The sequence below is a fragment of the Tasmannia lanceolata genome, unplaced genomic scaffold (assembly GCF_043159265.1).
Source record: "Tasmannia lanceolata isolate RefF3 unplaced genomic scaffold, GAP_Taslan_0.1 ptg000011l, whole genome shotgun sequence".
NCBI lineage: Eukaryota > Viridiplantae > Streptophyta > Magnoliopsida > Canellales > Winteraceae > Tasmannia > Tasmannia lanceolata.
The window spans coordinates 7,741,460-7,754,330 of record NW_027518688.1 but is presented as its reverse complement, the minus strand read 5'-3'; the positions used below and the strand labels follow the sequence as shown (position 1 = coordinate 7,754,330).

General features: G+C 40.5%; 1 protein-coding gene across 1 annotated transcript; it reads right to left on the bottom strand.

The window, feature by feature from the left end:
• Positions 1–3,033: 3,033 nt before the first annotated feature.
• Positions 3,034–7,141, bottom strand: LOC143886397 (Leucine-rich receptor-like protein kinase family protein). The gene has a single exon (XM_077390353.1). It carries the CDS (start codon positions 6,956–6,958, stop codon positions 3,560–3,562), a length of 3,399 nt encoding a protein of 1,132 aa, XP_077246468.1. The 5' UTR covers positions 6,959–7,141; the 3' UTR covers positions 3,034–3,559.
• Positions 7,142–12,871: the final 5,730 nt, after the last annotated feature.

The following is a 12,871-nucleotide window of genomic DNA, read 5'->3' as shown; positions in this document are numbered from 1 at the left end:
AAAAAAAATAAAGGATTACTTCGTTCCCGATAGTCATTTCTTTAATCAGTGGATAGGAGCATACTCCGGATCGGAATCATGGGGAAGTACTGCTTGATCATTTCTACCAACTTAAAGCCCTCATTATGATTCCTTTTATGCAAAAATATCCCTATGATTTTTGATACCTTACATTATTTCCATGACGAATCCTTTGTGTACCTTGGTGTTCCTAACCGTCCACTCATTTTTGATTGATTCCCGATATGGTAATGCATACAATAACAATTGTAGAAACTCCATACAGTTGATCTTTTGCACCCGGTTCAAGTCATGATGACTAATCAACCAATCTTGGGGTAAACAGTTTCCACCGCTTATCTTTACTTACACTTTCCTCTCGTACATAGGGAATGAGAATCAATCTTCTTACTGCGAATTCATAAGCTGCCAAACCTTCCCGTCGATGTGAACTCTTGGGGAAGATCAGCCTGTTATCCCTAGAGTAACTTTTATCCGTTGAGTTTTTTGTTGGGAAAACTCCTGGGATTCGTAAGCACGACCCCACCAGCAAGACTAATTTCAAAAATTGCTTAGGATGGCGACTAATTTCATTAGAAAGTTAGTTTGCTCAAGATGGCGACTAATTTCAAAGATTGTAGAAAGCAGCAAATCATAAATTTCTTGAGCGCCTTATTGAAGACAATTAATATCAATACACTAAAAAATAATTTCTCATGATATTAAAGAGATATTTCAGCACAACCATGATATAATAATTTCACAAACCCAGCTTGTCTTTTCGTTTTTCAAAAAGATCTATTACTATTTATTTTTCCTATTGCATTCCATTTCTTTCGTTCCTGTTCTTCTTTCGCAGAAGAGGGGATTCTCAAAAAAAAAATAAAGGATTACTTCGTTCCCGATAGTCATTTCTTTAATCAGTGGATAGGAGCATACTCCGGATCGGAATCATGGGGAAGTACTGCTTGATCATTTCTACCAACTTAAAGCCCTCATTATGATTCCTTTTATGCAAAAATATCCCTATGATTTTTGATACCTTACATTATTTCCATGACGAATCCTTTGTGTACCTTGGTGTTCCTAACCGTCCACTCATTTTTGATTGATTCCCGATATGGTAATGCATACAATAACAATTGTAGAAACTCCATACAGTTGATCTTTTGCACCCGGTTCAAGTCATGATGACTAATCAACCAATCTTGGGGTAAACAGTTTCCACCGCTTATCTTTACTTACACTTTCCTCTCGTACATAGGGAATGAGAATCAATCTTCTTACTGCGAATTCATAAGCTGCCAAACCTTCCCGTCGATGTGAACTCTTGGGGAAGATCAGCCTGTTATCCCTAGAGTAACTTTTATCCGTTGAGTTTTTTGTTGGGAAAACTCCTGGGATTCGTAAGCACGACCCCACCAGCAAGACTAATTTCAAAGATTGCTTAGGATGGCGACTAATTTCATTAGAAAGTTAGTTTGCTCAAGATGGCGACTAATTTCAAAGATTGTAGAAAGCAGCAAATCATAAATTTCTTGAGCGCCTTATTGAAGACAATTAATATCAATACACTAAAAACTAATTTCTCATGATATTAAAGAGATATTTCAGCACAACCATGATATAATAATTTCACAAACCCAGCTTGTCTTTTCGTTTTTCAAAAAGATCTATTACTATTTATTTTTCCTATTGCATTCCATTTCTTTCGTTCCTGTTCTTCTTTCGCAGAAGAGGGGATTCTCAAAAAAAAAATAAAGGATTACTTCGTTCCCGATAGTCATTTCTTTAATCAGTGGATAGGAGCATAATCCGGATCGGAATCATGGGGAAGTACTGCTTGATCATTTCTACCAACTTAAAGCCCTCATTATGATTCCTTTTATGCAAAAATATCCCTTTGATTTTTTATACCTTACATTATTTCCATGACGAATCCTTTGTGTACCTTGGTGTTCCTAACCGTCCACTCATTTTTGATTGATTCCCGATATGGTAATGCATACAATAACAATTGTAGAAACTCCATACAGTTGATCTTTTGCACCCGGTTCAAGTCATGATGACTAATCAACCAATCTTGGGGTAAACAGTTTCCACCGCTTATCTTTACTTACACTTTCCTCTCGTACATAGGGAATGAGAATCAATCTTCTTACTGCGAATTCATAAGCTGCCAAACCTTCCCGTCGATGTGAACTCTTGGGGAAGATCAGCCTGTTATCCCTAGAGTAACTTTTATCCGTTGAGTTTTTTGTTGGGAAAACTCCTGGGATTCGTAAGCACGACCCCACCAGCAAGACTAATTTCAAAGATTGCTTAGGATGGCGACTAATTTCATTAGAAAGTTAGTTTGCTCAAGATGGCGACTAATTTCAAAGATTGTAGAAAGCAGCAAATCATAAATTTCTTGAGCGCCTTATTGAAGACAATTAATATCAATACACTAAAAATAATTTCTCATGATATTAAAGAGATATTTCAGCACAACCATGATATAATAATTTCAAAAACCCAGCTTGTCTTTTCGTTTTTCATTTGCTTGTGAGAACTTTTGGTGACAGTAATAACCTAAATTGTAACAAAGAAGAGTTGGTTCAAATATCAAAACATGTTTGTGCTGATATAATTTCCCTCAATGAAATAATAACACAACTATAAGAGTTCTCCGGTTTCCGCTTTTTTATTCCCCAACCCAATCAAAGATTGGGTCGTTGAAACGACCGAGCCCTAGACCCATTGATTTCTAAATCCTGCACAGGTCGGGTCAATGCGGATTTTAAGCTGCAACTTTACATAAAATAAGGCATTGGGATCATCTGATTTATTTTTCTTAGGCCCCACACATAACAGGTATAGATGATCGGCTTCATTGATCTGACTCGACCCCCATTTTAGAAGTGTTTTCCTAAGAAATATTATATTTTAAAAATGCCAACGGTCACCTGTTTTGGGATTTGACAATACACTGGCACTACAAGTCCCAACACAACCCAACAAGAAAAGGAAGAAAAAGACAAATATTAAAAATTTGTAAACAGAACAAATCCAATCAAATTGGTGGGGCCCAATTACACGACTCTTTCACTCTCTCTCTCTCTCTCTCTCCTCTCTTCCCTTCAATTCTATTTAATATTTAACAGATTTGGTACTGAGAGAATCATATTCCACGTGGCAATAAATCCACAAATAGGGTCCTACGTGGCTTAGTTGAGATGCATTTGAAGAGGCTTCCGACACAGTCACGGATCCGAGTGCCCATTGCATTTAAACGGCTACTTTCCCACCCCGAGAAACGTGGCATTTTTTTTTAATAAGGGCGGAAAATAAACCATGTGGGGCCCACAACATCTTGTCGTCTATCGCCACCCTCGAATCGTTTGACTCGACCTACGACTTTCCTCCCTACCGCCTCCCAGCAACAAAATTCCAACAAAAGTTTAAAAAAAAGGGGAAAAGTTGAAAAGTAAAAAGAGAAAAAGGCTTGCGGGGGTAAAATAAAGTTAAAAATCGGACCGAAACGCGACAGTATCGTATCGTATCGGATTAAACTAATTCATGCCGGAGAAGGCTGGGAAGTGGGATCGGCGGAGGAGGGAATGTCCGGTCCGACCCGGCAACCTTCGAGCATGAACACAATGTCTGCCATTGACGGACGGTCCATTGGATCCGGAGCAGTGCAAAGCAAACCCACCTTCACACCAAGCAAGAACTCTTCCCATTCGGACGATTCCGGATCCAGCTCTAACAAACCGGGTTCAAGTAGCTCCGAAATCTGACCTCTCTGTAACTGCCTCTTCACCCATTTCACAATATCCTCATCCTGAGTAAACATTACCGGCCTCCTCCCGGTTAACAATTCTAATAACACAATCCCAAAACTATACACATCAGACTCTTTCGTAACCTGCCCCGTCAGCACGGCCTCCGGTGACACGTACCCTAAAGACCCCACCGGAGTTGCTGATGTGGATGCCTCTACTGGAGTCGCGACCACGAGGCGGTCGAGACCGTAGTCGGATAAGTGGGCTTCAAAATCGGCGTCGAATAGTACATTTTGTGGCTTTACATCACCATGAACCACGGAGATAGAGTGCAGGAAGGATAGCCCGCGGGCTACGCCAAGGGCGATTAGATGTCGCATTGGCCAATTGAGTACATGGCCATCCTGGTGGGAGGCTTCTTGGAGGAGAGTGGCGAGATTGCCGTTTGGCATGTAGTCGTAGACCAGAAGCCGGACGTCCGGTGGGGGGCCCGCGTAGTATCCCCGGAGGACGGTGAGATTCCGGTGTTTCACCTTTCCGAGCGACTCTGCTTCCTTACGGAATGCGCCTTCTTCGACTGTACCGTCGGGAAGGCGCCGGATTGAGAGGACCGTGCCGTCCTGGAAACAAGCTTTGAATACTAGTCCAAATCTTCCTCTGTTTAATACATTCTCTTCGTCGAATTGCCTTGTCGCTTCGATTGTCTCTGCGTAGGTTATCTTGTGATTGAACATGATAAGTTTTGGTCCACCGTTCTCTCCCGCGGTTGTCTCCGTCCCGGAGCTCCCTCTTGCCGGACTCCGTTTCTTCTCCCCGGCAGCTCCTCCGAGTCTCTGTCTCCACCTCAAAAGGCTGAAAATACAACAGCAACAGCATAATGCTACAATGCAGCTTGCTCCCACTAGAATGCTTATCAGAAGAATTAATCTTTCTCTCTTCTTTTTGTTTCTCGCCTTCTGGGCTGTGACACATTTTCTTTCCAATGGCTTGCCACATAGATTTCTATTCATGGAAAAGAAGGATGGATTGTTGAATTTAGAACCTAGCATTGCCGGAATCTCGCCTTCAAGGTTGTTGTGAGAGACATTCAAGTATCTCAACCCGGAGATTCGTGAGAGATTTGCGGGAATGACGCCGGTAAGGTTATTCCCAGAGAGATCTAGTACTGTAAGGTTTGATAGTTCTGAGAGTGAGTCTGGTATGGATCCGGAAAGCCGGTGATTGTAGTCTAATTTTAGAGAAGTTAGAGATGAACAATTGGAAATCTCTGGAGGGATTGTGCCACTGAGAGCATTTTGCCCTAGATCGAGCTCACGCAAATGAGAGAGCTGAGAGAGAGATCTAGGAATGTTGCCAGTTAGATGATTGGAACGCAGCTGAAGGACTGTAAGATCATAACAGTTACCGAGTTCCGCTGGAGTCATGCCGGATATATTGTTGTTGGAGAGGGAGAGAACAGTTAATGACCGGAGAAAACCATAAGTTGCCGGAATCTCGCCGGAAAAAGCGTTGGATGTCAAATTAAGATACTGTAAACTTACTAAGCTGCTGAATCCTTCAGGTACAATGCCGGAAAATGAGTTCTCTGCCAGCGATAAGACCTGCAAATTCGGCAAGCCGGAAAGCTCGATCGGAAGCTCCCCTGAGAGATTCTGCCTGCTCAAATCTAACGACCTTAGATTTAGCAGATTTCCAATATTTGCAGGGATCTCACCGGAAAAACCATTCCCACTCAAGTTCAAACTCCTCAATCCCCGTAAATCTCCAACATTTGCCGGAATTGCGCTGGAGAAATTGTTGCCGCTAAGATTCAAAACAGATACATTGCTCAGCTGAGTCAGCTCATCAGGCAAATTTCCAGTCAGATCATTTTCTCTCAGTGAAAGTATTTCCAAATGAGAAAGATTTCCCAAACTTGGTGGAATCAGACCAGTGAAACCATTTCCACCAAGAGAAAGAGTCGTCAACTCTCTGAGCTCTCCGAGAAAGGCAGGAATCACTCCAGAAAAACGATTATCTTCAAGATCCAAAACCTGCAACAAACTGCATTTGAGAATCGCTGCCGGAATCTCACCGTTCATCGAATTCCTAGCGATCTTCAGATTCTGCAAGCCGGAGAGATTCCCGATCTCGATCGGTAACTGACCGGAGAATAAATTTCCAGAAAAATCTAAGCTCGTTAATGTGGACACATTCCCCAGCCAAGAAGGAAACTCACCAAGGATTTGATTTTCCTGTAATTCAAGAACCTGCAAAGCACTTAAAAACGGAGATTTTGACGGGGGAATCAGATCCGTGAACGCATTAAACCCTAACTGAACAATCCTCAGCGAAGGAGAAGCTGAAGTGACATTGTAAAAAAGAGAAGAAACAGGACCAGAGAGATTATTGTGAGAGAGAGAAAGAACTTGAAGATTCGAAAGCTGACCGAGGGCGGCCGGAATAAGGCCTCTGATTCCATTCCCTTGAAGACTCAAATGCAAAAGCGAAGAACAGTTAGCTAAAAACGAAGGCAAAGTCCCTTCCAAAAGATTCCAATCCAACCAGAGATACTGCAGCTCTTGAAGCTGTCCTACACTCGCCGGAATCTGACCACGAAGGCGATTGAATGAGAGATTGATGAACTCGAGTTTAGAAGATAATGAGAAGTTGTGAGGGATCTCGCCAGAGAAAGAATTTGAGGAGAGATCGAGGTATCTGAGGTTGAGAGGAAGATCGCCGTGAATGTCGCCGGAGAGGAGATTTTGAGAGAGGTTAAGGACTTCGAGTGAGGTCAGGTTTCCGATATCGGGCGGGATTTGGCCGGAGAAGGAGTTGGATTGTAAGAAAAGAGCGCGGAGTTGAGAAAGATGGGAAAGTGAAGAAGGTAGAGTTCCATTGAAGAAGTTTGAACGGAGGCTTAGTTTACGGAGTTGCCGGAGGTTTGAAATCTGATCGGTGAGATGGCCGGCGAGACGGAGGCGAGGGAGTCGGAGCTCGAGGACTTGGGCGGAGTCAGAACAAACGATCCCTCGCCAATCGCAAGGAGCTGATGAGGTGGAAGGATCCCAGCCGTTCAATGCGTTGAGAGGATCGTCTAAACTGAGTTTGAAGACTGTTAGGGTTTGGATCTCGGTTAGGGTATCTGGATTTAGCTGATAGGTGAAGGAGAAGGAGAGAAAGAGATAGAGGAATAAGAAAAGAATCGGCATTTTGTGAGATTAGCTGGTTAGAGGGAGAAGGGTTTTTTTTCTTTGTTGTGGTTTGCTTTTTGTGGATAGTGTGGATGAGAGAGGAGCCATATGATCTCTCTTCAAATGCCTTGCTCTCTTTCTCTGTTTTTCTCTGGCTTTTCCCTCTTTCCGAAAACTCTTTGAAAAAACGTTTTTCGGTATTTGGGATTGTCAGTTTTTACTCTCGCTTTCTCTGCTACGACTTTAAACTGCATGAGAGGGTTACAGTGAAGCCTTGGGTTACGGAATCCAAAGTGGGCAGAGGAAAAAGTGGGGCTGATTTTGTGATGATCCAAACCGTTCATCTATTCGTCCCCCACCTTTGTGTAGGTCAAAACTAGCTTTTTAATTTGTGGGTTCCACGGGGGGTTGCTTGTGTTATCGAGACCGTTGATCTTGGAGATCATCATGAGGTAACTCACATTGTCACTGTCCCAGTGTCCGGTTAGCATTTTATTTTGATGTAAATGAGCCTGACATTTTTTCCATGCTATAGACAAAATGGATAGTTGAGAACAGGGGTTCACTAGGGACCATCGCATGAAGGCATTTCGAGGCTGGCTGTAGCTTTCGAGAGGAGCTACACAAGTTCACTGTTAAGCAGATTTTGTCTTATTTATTTAATTTATCTTAGCTGGCTGTTCTCACATGCAATAGCCAGCCGCGAAATGCCTTTCTGCGATGGTCCCTAGCAAATCCCTTGAAAATAAATGAAAAAAGTTTGATGGGAAAGATGACTGAACGAACTATTCCAAGGAGACGGGAAATGATATATTGTTGTCCTTTCTTTCCCATGGAGCCCCCTTGTAGTATAAAAGGGTAGTCATACTCATGGTTTAAAATTTCGGTTTCGGTAACCGTTTCAGGACCCACTGAAAACCGAAATTTCTTAATTTGGTTCGAAATTTCGGACTGAATTTTCGACCTAAATTTTGTACCACTTTTTTAAAAAATGAATAATGGCATTTAAACAAAATTTCGGACCAAAATTACATAAATTTCTGACCAAAATTATCAAAATCCGAAATAAATGGCGAAAAATGAAATTTCTGAAAATTTCGGTTTTGGTCCCCACCGAAATTTCGGATTTCGGTCAAAATTTAAAACCATGGTCATACTCATAACTACGGTTTTGGTCCCCACCGAAATTTCGGATTTCGGTCAAAATTTAAAACCATGGTCATACTCATAACTACAATAGAGGGGGTTGCCCATGGAAGAAAAGATGGAGAATGTATCACTTCCCCGAAGAGTCCTATTACTGTTTTTGAGAGCTGCTAGCAAAAGGGGCAAGGAGTACTTATTTGGAGGCACATAAGGTGACAAAGAGAGGAAAAGGCTCTCTTTGTATTGCAAGAAAAACATGGCCGAAATTTTCTCTCTACAATTTAAAGGGAAATAATGGGATTATTGTTAATTTAAGGGAATGACGAAAGTGTTCGTGATCTATAGCTCAGATAAGCTTATCTGAGCTATAGCTCAAAAACACATGTGGCCCCATATTTTTTGGGGATTCAAAGCATTCATTTGGAAGGCCCTTCCACGAATAGGGTGTGTACCAAAAATCAGCCATGTATGATCATCATAACCAAATCTAAGGTGAAGGGGGAAATGGATAGACAATGTGTGTCCATGTGTCTGCCCATTTTTTCCCTCCACAAATGGCAGGGTTAGGATGATTATTTTTTGAGGATCCAAAGCATTCATTTGGAAGGCCCTTCCATGGGTAGGATGTTTTTGAGCTATAGCTGGAACACTTTCCTCTAAATTGACGGTGCCTCTAAATAAATAATTGAATAGGGTTGCTTGCAATAGTCTTTTCATGTGTAAAAAAAGAAGGAATTTTAGAAATGTACACCTTCCCAATCTTTTCCATAAAATTTTTGAAATCCAAACATGACCTAAAGGTTGGCGAAATTTTCTTTTTTTTTTTAAATGATAAAAACACCTTTATTTTATTGTAAATTTTATGGGACGGATTATCCATCAACACTGTATTGGTCAGGTGGAGAGACCTCGATCATTGTTTTGTTCGTGCCGCAGCCAGTGACATGTTTAGTTGATGGCATTTAAAATTTAATCTGCAACTAAGAGTATTTTGGTCATTTAGCAATGTAGTTTTTATTTTCAAACGAGAGCCTTGTTTTAGAAGTGTTTTCCATTTTTTCTAGATAAAAGAGGGCACATTGTTATTAAGCCCTTGTCTTGCAAATAGCACTTCCCTATTTTATCTTAGGGTCTGTCCCAATGGATGTAAATAGGGGGTAAAACATTCATTTACCTCTTACAAAAACTTTCGGTTGTTCCAAAGGCCATGAGTACGTACCCTCATAAAATTGTACACGACTTAACTCCTCACTTCATTTACCCCAAAGTGAGGTAAGTTGTTGTAGACACCCCCATTTTTCTAGTTTCGGACTACCGATAGGTCGCCATGAAGAAGACTCCAATGAGGATTCCGGTAATTTTCGGCACCCAAATGTTAGACCAAAAATCCTTTGTAGAAGTGAAACTAGAGAGTGTAGACACCCAATTTTTTCAAGGTGGTACTAACAATAGGTTGTCGCGAAGATGGCTCTTATGACGAACCTAAGGCACCCCTGATCTCTCTCTCTCTAGTTTGCGAAACAGAAAATATTTTTCAAAAATGAATTTGTTCTAAAGTTAAAACCAAAAAGCCCGTTTTTACACGGCACCTGCCTTCTACGGCACAACCAAAAAGCCCGTTTTTACATGACATTTAACCAAAAGTTAACTTTGAGTAAAAAAAACATACAAAAATTGCCTACACTGATTCAAAGCATGACACTAGGTTCGTTGGATTTTCGTTGCCGCAAGGAGTCCAACGGATCTGACCATGCGCGATTTGGAGTCCAAACGAAAGAGTTATGATCTGTCAAAGTTCTGAAAACTCCCGAAAAAAAAAAACCGAAAAACTAAGTTGCCGACCTTACACCTGTCCCAGGGCTAAAATTGCAACTTGAGGTTTCAAAGGGCAAAATCATAATTTGTGATTCAAATCTCAAAATGCGATTTTAAAATCGCAAATTGTAATTTTCCCCCGAAAACCCTATAAATAGGGGGGTAGAAGTAAAAAATCCGATCAGTTCCAAATCAGATTAGAATCAGAAGATCAGAAGTAAGAAAACCAGACCAAAATACTCTGGATTTTCCTAGTTTTTTATTTTCTCAGAAAATATCTTCCGATATACTTCAGTTTCTTTTGTTATCAAAGAAAGAGAGTAGAGAGAGAAATACTCAAAGGGACTTGCCATCTCTGGGCGTCGGCATTCTTACATAGCCTAAATCTCAAGGCCTCCCCCATGACTTAATTTTGTTAGAATTAATCTTAGGAACAAGTGGTAGTGAATTTGAATAGAATCCATCTTCAGCTCATCTTCCCATCCTTCAATTCTCTTTTTCTTTCTGTAATTGTTTATGCAATTACAACTAAAATCATGAGGATTGGGAGTAGCTTACCTCCAATTCCCACGATTTCTTAAAATAAATAGAGAATGGAGGTTATTTTAATGTTTCCTGAGAATTGATTCGATTTTCAAGAAGAAGATGCATTGAAAATTAGAGGGAAAAGACAGATTTTATGATTGCAAAACTCATATGTTGCAAAAACACATGGAGTTTTGCAATTGCAAGACCTAAACATCCTAGGAAAATCAAATTTGAAACTGGTAGGAGATCACTAGACCTTGCGATCGCAAGCTCTGAGGTTGATCGCAAACTTTATAGTCTACAATCACTCTTAGTACTTGCAATCACAAATTTTCACACACCCGAGTCAAAAATCTATTTTCCAGAGATTCATTTCCATTTCCGAGTACATTTGTCTTTATAAAACTACAAAATTAAGATTTGGAGACTAGAATTTCCAAGCAGAAATGCTGCCTAAAACCTTCTGTTTTCGTAACTAAGCCGCTTAACCGTCTCATTGGTGATGTGACTACCTCTACAAAGTCATTTATGGGTCCTAGGCCTTATCCTAAGTTGTGACTCTAGTCAATCCCCATCAGATTCGGATCCGTGTGGCGGAAAGGGTGAAATTCACTTTTTGATTCTCACATTGGAAGGTGAATTGAAATAACATAGATACATGAAATATGCCAAAAAAACAATTGAAAAGCTATGCCCGAGCGATGAGGCCGGTCCCACGTTCGCCTAGTGACTTAGAGATACTAACTGGAAACAAAGTTAGTTGCATATTCGTTCTCGCTCTTTCAACGTCCATCTCTCGACATAGGCTCAATGAATTAAATGAATAAGATTTACTCTCATGCCACAGCTGGCCCGCAAAATGCCTTTTGTGATGGTCCCTAGCAAATACCATATATAATATTTTATTTTTGTGGTTTACAAGGTGTAAGTGCATTGCACCGCCTAATAGGGGTTCTGCATTGGTGTCACCCTTTATATTTGATCCAATGACAAGCACTTATAAAATCAATTGCCTTTGGGTCAAATATCAATGGTGCACGACACCCTGATTAAGCGCAAGAGTGTAGGTACACGAATAAAAACTTTATTTTCTGTTCAAAAGAAGGAAGAAAACAGCTTGAAATCTATTATTTATCAAAATGTACACTTTGCCCACTTCGTTGGATGATCCAAATTGTTCATTTTTTGCCCACAATGTAAATAGGTTGTACCTAGATCATCCCTCGGTCCCCTCAATTGAATTTAACCTAAAAACGGAGAGGAGATAATGTTACGTCAAGCAAGGATTGCTTGAAGCATTACACCCTAGGTATCTAGTTTGAAAATACTTAGTTTGTTGCCTCCAGCCCCTATATATAGGGATACACTAGGGTTATTGACTGGTTAATGGACTCTAGCCCATGTATGCCAACTACACCGGTCGATTAGGCCCACTACGCCAGTCGATTATCTTATTAGGCTTATATTAGAACATAATTAGGGTTATACTATATACCCAACAAATAAAGGGTTAATATAATCCAATCAAGTTGGGACACTATGATCAACATCAAATCACCGTTTTAAGTACTATGTGAATTATAAATTATATGATAAGGGCCCTATAAACATGTAAAGATTGTACAAATAAAAGTACCACCTTTGATATGATCCAACAGCAGCTCCTCAAAAAGTGAACTGCTGTTGGATCAAATATCGAGGATGGGACGATGAGTCGTGTTTAGGCGGCCCTTAATCATATAATTTACGTGTTTATGCTATATGAATATCTAGGGCGCTAGGAGCGTCTTTCTTGACAAAGACATATGTGGGAAGTGGCCCTAGCAAAACTCCTGAACAGCTTTGAGTTTTGAGTTGAGACTGGAAAGTTGGAGTAATGGAATTAGGAAGAGAACAAAAGGAAAAGTCACGTAAATACGGCAGATTTGACAAGAGTATATAATTTTCCGGATCGTATCTGACGGTTGTGTCTCCTTCTCTCATTACTTTTGTTTGCTTGTGTTCCGGCCCCACTTATACCTGCCATAGATGAATTTTTTAAAGTTCCTATAGATACAACGGTCAATTGCGGAAAAAATGACACCGTTGTGGGTCCCAAGCCTAGCTAAGAATCAATGGCCAGGGTCATCCTGCCCTACGGTATTATTTTTATAACAATTTTATAGTCATGCAGGGGTGTAAATGGAGTTCGAAAATTCGATTATCGTCCACATCTGAATCCATTTAGAGTGAATATTATCCAAATCTGTTTCAAGTGGATATTATCCGAATCCATTTATGAGATATCCGGCTCTTAGCGGATGCAGATCTGGTAAATGGTATATCCGATCCGTTTAACATCCGAATCCGAGAAGTAAATCCATTTTATTTATTATTAATAATATCATTAATATTTCTTTTAAGAAAAAAAAAACAAAGCAAAAAGTGTTTTGGATGGGAAAT